This window comes from Pithys albifrons, chromosome 3, assembly GCF_047495875.1.
Source record: "Pithys albifrons albifrons isolate INPA30051 chromosome 3, PitAlb_v1, whole genome shotgun sequence".
Classification (NCBI taxonomy): Eukaryota; Metazoa; Chordata; class Aves; order Passeriformes; family Thamnophilidae; genus Pithys; species Pithys albifrons.
The window spans coordinates 67,044,096-67,052,635 of record NC_092460.1 but is presented as its reverse complement, the minus strand read 5'-3'; the positions used below and the strand labels follow the sequence as shown (position 1 = coordinate 67,052,635).

Sequence of the window (8,540 nt, the reverse complement as noted above, 5' to 3'; positions counted from 1 at the left end):
CCACTGCATAAAAGCCCAAGCCTCCATGAGTGCTGCCTTTTCTTGCCAAGACTCTTAAGAAATGTACACAGAACTGCCTGTGGCATAGAGCAACTGTGATAATTTGTCCTCCTTTGTGTCCCCATACAGACATCCTTTCCCAGCAGAAATACAAACAGTCGTGCTCATTATTTAAGGTATAATAAGCAATGTAGATAACAGAACTGTTCCAAATAAGTGATAAAAACACTTTGAGCAGTTTTCTACAATCACATTTGCAAAGACAGATACCCAAACACATTGGTGTGTGGTTACAAATCTTTTTACAAAGTAACCTTTATGTCACATCCCTTCATGCTAAACCTGTGTGATGCCAGAAATGTTACCTGTAGAAGTCTATCATATGGTTTTAAACCTCCGAGATCGCCAGGGCCAGCTGGTCGAATGTTTTTAACATATACTCCTTTTTCCAGTAAACCATCTGAGACACTGAACCCAAAGTCTTCTCCATCAGAGTCCTTGTACAAGGTTACCTGTGGAAGGGATGTGACATGATGAGTATGATGAGAAAGGAAAAAAAGTTTGTCCCCATTTCTGCAAGTGTTAGGCAGGTTTTCCTCCTAGGAGGATTTTGGTCGTTTTTGTTTTTACATTAGAGAGATCACTTACCTACTATTTGGTACTTACAGTATTAAAGTTGTCCCCATTTTGACATTGTGTTACTATTCTGAAGTTGTGTTGGGAGGTTTAGGTTAGATACTAGAAAAAAGTTCTTCACCCAGAGGGTGGTTGGGCACTGGAAGAAGTTCCCCAGGGAAGTGGTCACAGCACCGAACCTGACAGAGTTCAAGAAGCATTTGGATGATACTCTTGGGCAGATGGTGTGACTCTTAGGGATGATCCTGTGCAGGGCCAAGAGTTAGATTTCATGATCCTTGTGGGTCCCTCCCAACTTGGCTGATACTGTAATTCTGTGATTCTCAGAAGCCACCTTATTCTTCAGTAATAAACAGCTGTTTTCACTTCTGCTTGTCAGTTGGAAATTTGTGGTATTTAGCCCACCTTTCCTGGTATAATTTTTTGAGTCTTAGTTTTTTGTTTCCCTGTTCTCTAGCTGTCAGGATCTGAGTACAACATAAGGTTTAGTTTTGCTTCAGGTATGAAGACCTGGCCTAAACCAAACAATTAGTGATGTGTCTTCCAAAACTTCCAGAGGGAGTTAAGACCACTGGCCTTAGACTATAAGCCTTAAACAGCCTGTTTTTGGCCAGGCAGTGGTTCATCCTGTAAAGCCTAATCTCAAAAGTGCTCAGTATAAGAGTTATAATGCAATTTTTAAGTCCAAAAATAAGGCTCCTTCTGAAAGAGCTTGCAGGCAGTGTTCTTACAGTTACATAGCCATGAGGTGGTCATTCAAAAGCAGGAAACAGAAGTTAATAAAACTGTTAGAAGGTTTTCCAAGTGTTCACAAAACAAGTCCTCACAGGTAGTTTAATGAATTCTGATATTTGACGAAAAAGGTAAGTGGCATACTTAGGTTTGTATTTTTTCTTGCTTCTCCCTCACATCAGAAGTGCCAACCTATGCAAGTACATTGTGTGAGTAAGTGGTGTACCATCTGACTGACACTGATGGTGTATGGACAGATACAGTCACACAAAAAGCTGTGCTTTTAATGCTAAAGCTTATGTCACCTTGTGTTGGAATTTCATATGGTATTTCACCTAAAAAGCAAACTATATGCTGAACTGCCTACGTAAATTAGTGTAATGTAGCTTTAAGAACTAATTAAGGACATCAGAAATGGCTGCTGCCGACTTTCTTCAGCAGATGCACATAATTAGCCAATTACAAAAAGTTTTGTAATGTAAACATCATTGTTAGCCAATAATCAGTGCCAAAGTGTCAAGCAGCTGCGGAAGAATACAGTTTTAAAAGTGTATATAAGTGTGTGTACGTATGAATAAAGCGGCCTGTTGCTGCTAACTCCTGTGGAGTCTTCTCTCAGGTCCAAAAACCCGTCTTCCTCGGTTACAACCTTGGATTCAAAATACTGGTTAACAACATCAAGTGTTCCATAGTTTTGCAATGGCTTGGTACTAGTAATTCTCCATATGCTGCATCTTTGTGTGTGCCAGCCACGGAATTCCTTCCTGATATTTCTGAATTGTGGAATCATTCAAATTGAAGGTGACTTTGTGAAGCCTGTAGTTCAATCTCCTGCTGAAGGCAGGTTGCGACCAAATTCAGATGGGGCTGCTGAGGTCAGTATTTCATAGAAGGATGCACAGGCACAGCAGTGCAGGGGCACAGCACTGGTTGGTGCTGCCTTGAGAAAGCTGCTGAGCTCCTCTACCTTAACTGCCATTGTGAAAAGGTAAGCAAGAACAGACCAGGTTCTCTCAAAACAAGAGTAATGGATTTGGGTTTTTTTCCTGCTCTCTGCAGTTTTCTTGACTTTACTTGGCCTTAGGGGTATATAACCAGAATGAAATTAGACTCACTACTAAGTTTGGTAGCTAGCCTGGGCAGCAGTTGAGAAGACTTAGATACAATGGGAGCTACTGCACTATAAGCACTGTTTTATCTAGATGTGGATGGTGCATTGCTGGGCTGCTGTGAACACATCCATGTCTTGTGCCCTGGTGAGCACAAATATGCCCCTACAGTGTTTGTCCCTAAATTTGTATCAGCTCGTCCTCCTCCCTGTTTTTTCTCCCTCTGAATAGCACTGTGAAGCAGAAAGCCACACCTAAAGTCCCAGAACTAAGCCAAAGGCTTTCTTCCTGCCACTGACATTTTTGGGTATGAAAAGTCATTTTAAATTTCCCAGAGGCTTCAGTGTTTAAGGACTTTGCCTTCTCTTTCCCAATCTTATCCCAAAGCAACTTCTTGCCGAACCTGTCATACATCCTCCATCTCAGCATGAATTTTAGGAGTCAATGGGTATTTCAGCTGCTGAAAAATCTATTTGCAAATTCAAAATAGTTCACATAGAATGATTATAATTTGTATCAACAGCTACTAATACCAGCAGGACTGGAGAAATTTTAATAATTTGTTACAAACAGAGGCTTTTGTTTGTGATATCACAGCACGTCTATCATGGCTTTGATGTGAAGTATATTTGAAGCTGCTACCAAAGAGCTGTAATGCCACCATTCTGCAAGACTGAAAAAAATATAAAGGAGGAAGATCTCTTTTATTGACAGATTTGTGTGCACTGCCTGACAGAAATTAAAAATAATTAGCTCTGGACCAAGACCCAAATTCTCTTAAAAAAAAGTAACTTTTTTCCTCACCATCACAAAGGATAAGAGTGCTTCAACTGCTTCTTAAAGAAGCCTTGAAATGTACACATAAAAATGTACTGAAGAGAAGACTTAAAACACTATGTACTGTTCTAGCATAGATGGCACGATTTTTGAAAGCAACTTCCCTTTTCCACTTACACCTTTTCCCCTTCCCCTTTCTTCAGGCACTGGAGTTAAGTGGAGCTGGATCCAGCCCCAGATGAACTACAAAAGCATATGAAATAGGACTCTTTGAAGTCATCTAGACTGTACTCTTGTCCTAAGGCAGGATCAGCTGCCCCTAAGCCATTTCTGAGAGAGATTTATCTGTCCCGTTTTTAAAATCTCCAGTGATGGAGACTCCACAGTCTACTAAAGCAATCCCTTCCACTGCTTCAGATGTTTTCCCCGGGTTTAAACTAAATCACCCTTTCTGAGGTTTAAGCCTGTTGCTACCCACAGAGAACAAGATCACTTTAGTCTCTCTTTCTCTGCAGTGATATGAAATAAGGCCTGTTTTACTGTGGACTCTCTTCAGACGGTTGACATCTTTGATTTTCAGACCCCAAACTGGACATTATTTCAGTCAAGACCTTCTCAAAGCCAGGCTGGAGTGGAGAATAATTCACCACAAATGGTGGTCCTGTTCATACGCTGTATGACAGTATTCTTTTTTCCTGTTCTTAGCGAGTGATCTATTAGTAAACAAAATACAGATAAATTTGACTCTTGAGATGTATAGGAAGAGCTATTCAACATTAGCTCACCCTAATTTGTGTCTTGTCCGTAATAATGGACATGCTACTTCATGCTTACCTTGTGAGACAAAACCCAGAGCATTTCAAATGATAAGGGGCACGAAAGTGGAGTTTTGATGCAGAGGGACAGTGGGAAGTTACTGCAATGGAGGTGGGGGAGGCAGGGGATAAGGAAGGGTAGAACTTGAGAATGATCATCCAAAGTCTTTTATTGGCCCTCTGCTTGTTCAGGTTGGACTTTCCTGATATATATGGACTGAGCACACTGGAAGGGAATTACTCACTGCCTCACAATGACATCTTTTATATTTCAAAATATTTTCTCATTTTTGTGGGTTTTCAGATCTACAGATGCTAATTTTTTAAAAACCATGTTCCTTATGGATATCCTCTCTTGACTTCGGTATATTTAACAAGAGCTTAAAGAAACTGATACTTTTTCACTTAAGATTAACTTTGTTGCAAGTTTTACAGCTGCCACATTTTTTAGATGGAAGTCATCTGCTGAGAACTTTCTTTTGTATTACAGGTTAAAATACGGGGGCTACTTCTTTTTGGTGTAGCATATATTCTTCAAAGGGAATCTCAGATAAAAGGTCTGCTATGTGAAATATTGAATTTTTATTTAGTGATGGGTATGGGCAAAGCCCTACCACACAGATTTCTCATCTTCACTTGCAGCAGGCCTTTGTGAAGGGAGTATGGCTGCAAAGAATTTATGCAACACCTAAATCACATGGGTTTATCTGTACTGCTGATCATAACTCTTTGGAAGGTCTGATCTCAATAACAAAATCTCCATTTGGGTGATTTATTAGACTTTTAAATTTACATCAGGAGCCTAAGGGAAAAATAAAGCTGAAATGGAAATTTAATTCATATTTCATAAGCAATTAAATAGTTACAAATTTAAAACAGAAGCTTACATATTCTGAGTCCATGTCTGTGCTTCTTCTCCCTCTCAGATCTACGGGAAAATGTTTAATTTAAATTCATACATCTTGCACAGATCAGCTATTGAGGTATTTTAACTGACTGTAATTTTAGGTTAATGACTACTTGCAATAATAATATTGAAAAATTATCTGTTCTTAGTCTATATTTTTGTTCTCTGAGGAATGTGTGCTCTATGAAACTTTTAAAAAATGATCTGCTATGGTTTTTAGAAAAATATTACTCTATATTATTACCTAAGTAGATAAAATCAGTTAAAGGCATTCATTAAATTGGGTACTGATAAAGCAATACACTATCCAACTAAATTAAACACTACTTATTAAACCATCTAGAACAAATGTTTGAAGAGGTTTGTAGCACACTTGTCTCAATCCTAGCTTCCTCAGGACAACTACAGTTTAAATGCACAACTGTGACTGCAATGTGGTGAAGTAAGAATGAGCGGTGAAGAATTCAGGTTAACTTGCTGAAAACTGAACTCTGATCTATGGAGGACATCAGCCCTGCCTCAATGGGGATGCAGATTCACTGCACTGAGACAGAACAAAGGTACCTGCTCAAGAAGCTGGAAAACTCAGCAGCACAGAGTCAAGTACATGCTTGAAAATCTTGCCAAGGTAAGTCTCAAGCAAGCTATGTCTTAGATTGTATTTCCAAACTGTTTATACTATCACAGTATTCCAAAACTTCCTATTTTTGTCAGTGCCCCAGCTAATTAACACATTTGCCTGCAGAGGGTAGAGTGTACATTTGCCAGCAAAACGATAAATGAAAAATACTTCAATCAAAGCATTTCCATGACTGAAGTCATTCCTGTGGCATTGCAGCTCTTTTGGAAAACTATCATTGGACAAGCTGTCCATGAGAAGTAGTAACTGAACAGGTTATTAATGTTAAACTAGAGGTCTAATACAAAAATGAAGGAGAGAGAAAGTAACAGGCACACTACTACACAAGAACCAGTAAGAAAACTAACAAGTAAAACTTGCTAAGATGGGCATGAATACAAAAGCAATTCATGCTACCTGAGTTAACCTGCATGTGTGATCATAGGGGTAACATTCCCCTGCTTTGGGAAATCAGACCATAAGATCCACTCACCAGTTTCAATTTTTCTTGAATTACTGTGAGGATTTGGAAAATCCTTGGTATGGGTTCAACTTCCATATTTTTAGAAAGGAAATTACTCTTTTCTGAGTGACAGAACAGACAATAAAAGCAAACTGGACATCACTTCAGCAGATGGAGATAGTGGGTGTATTGTCTGAACGAAAGTGGGAAACCACTAAAATAGAAGTCAAAACAATCTTAAAAATAGTAGCTTCAACTGAAGCCAGAGAAAGCTCAAGGACAGGGTATTTTGTACTGGCCAGGATTCTAAGAGCTATCTACTATCACAAAAACCACTGACTCATTAACAGAAATCTGATTACTCCTTTCCAGAAAATGATATATTTTATCATGAAAGGCTGGTTTTATAATCCATAAGAGAAAGCTATGCCTTTGGTGAATGTGAGCACACTGTGAAATGCCTATTGGCATACTTTTGTTTTTTATTTATTCACCATTCAGAAAAACTGAGCACAGTAACTAATTACATTAATCACTTCACATCAAGCTGGAAATATGAATAGCTTACAACCATCACAACACATCCTATTGACTGTTTACAGTGGTGATGAATTCATTTACCATATATAAGACCAATTCTCTACTACCTTCTACAAACATTCATTTAGCTCATGATCAGCGAGTCCTTACCTTACTGAACTAAACTGAATGAACTACAAACTAAACTCGATCCAATCTGCAAGGACTAGAAACCAAACCAAATCTCTTAAGAAAGATTCTGCCTCCTCTCTGGAAAGATCTCAGACCTTTAAGAGGAAGATAGGTGCAAGAAATGGGATGCTCATTCCCATCAAGGAGAACAGCCTTATATTGTCCCTCAATGTTTTGGAAATTTTCCTGGACTTGAGACTTAAAACTTGCAGTGTGTTGGCTGGGCACATCTAAAGATACTTTATCCAGTACTTCCTTGGGGTACAGAGCCAGCTCCATGTCACCAGGTGATTTCAACAGTCTTGAGCAGTAAAAACTACATAGATTGAAGATTATTTCTCCTCTTTAGAGCAAAGAAATTATAAAAAGAAGCAATACCTAATTTGAAATAACATTCTATATTATGTACATCGAGTCTCATATATTTAATTCAAAATGAGTGTTAATTTGAAAAAGGACCAATGGGAGCCCCAAATCCTCACGAGTAATTTCCTAAAGAAATGTGTTTTCTAGAAATTAAACTTTGCTTTCTTAATGAACACATTTTGCAGAGAAGAGTTATTGGTCTTGTCAATTCAAATTACTAGTGCATGCTCCTTTTAAAAGAGCAGTGCCTTTTGAGGATTTATCGTGAAATGAAATAGTAGACAAGGATGCATCTTATTTGTTTGTTTCCCCCCAAAAGGATCTATCATTAATGTGTTTGTAAGAACTAATATGCATGGTCCCCAAATTAAATCTGTGGAGTCATTATAAAAAGTGCTTACTGTGTTGCCATATAATTAGATTTCCTATGCTGAATATATTATTTCAAAGTTGCCAGAGAAAAAATTACAGACCTTGTGTAACTCCACAGGAGTTGGTGACATGATTTCTTTCATTTCTTGCTTAAATTTTCTGAGAACCATGGACTTTCTCCCCACATCTGACGGCAAAGTGTTGCTACGAGTAGCTTGACTGTAATGTGGCCTTACAGAGCTTCTTTCCTGGAAGCTGGCTTGTCTTCCCAGCTGGTTACGAGGTTGTGGGTTTTCATGATTCAAACTCATTGTACTTCCTGACATAATTGTGGCCTAAAGCATTAATGAACAGGTTAATTTGTAACACAGAATGTTGCTTAAGTAAGTAGTTAATTCATTGCAGTAGGAAAAATGTCTCTATTCTTTGTTAGAACACAAACACTCAGGGCACAGCAAAAGGCAAGAGGATAGATGTTCAATCTGCTTGCAAGTCACTATAAAATAAAGGACCACAACAAAACACACCAACAATATATGAAACCTATGGGCAAAAGTTTTCAGATGGCATTTCAAACTAAAATACTGAGCACTAGGATGACTATGCTTGTAAGCTAGCCCCCTGGCAGACTGAAGAGTCTGTAATGTAATTGCTTATTTTAAAAACACTTTACACATAAATAAAATTACATTTAGGTTGTGGGATAATTGCATTTGTTAGAACTGGTGCTAGAGGAAGGCATATACAATTCAGACTATGTGTTCAAGGTAAAAAAATGTGAGTCGGCAGAATATGTAGGCAGCTCTAGAGCTGTCATGGGCAGAAAGCATGCCCAGATACCACCCCAAACTGGGGAAAACTCCGTGCAGGTAAGCTCACTGCCTGAAAAGAAACTTTGCATAACATGCATATTGCAAAAGTGAATGCCTTAACCTAGCACTAATACTGGCCCCTGTCTCACTACTGGTTTTAATCTCAGTAAAACCCAGCCTTTTGTTTTAGATGCCAGAATACAAGGAGGATGAAATCCTGA

The 8,540-nt window shown here is 38.6% G+C and overlaps 1 protein-coding gene across 8 annotated transcripts in view; it reads right to left on the bottom strand.

Moving 5' to 3' along the window:
* Positions 1-8,540, bottom strand: part of GRIP1 (glutamate receptor interacting protein 1) — a 333,638-nt gene that overhangs the window by 2,055 nt on the left and 323,043 nt on the right. For all 8 annotated transcript variants that reach the window (XM_071552269.1, XM_071552274.1, XM_071552276.1 and 5 more), the window contains 2 exons: positions 7,609-7,842; positions 366-512 (listed from right to left, as the gene is read on the bottom strand). In XM_071552269.1, the coding sequence (XP_071408370.1) occupies positions 366-512; positions 7,609-7,842 (381 nt within the window). The remainder of the gene's footprint in view (positions 1-365; positions 513-7,608; positions 7,843-8,540) is intronic.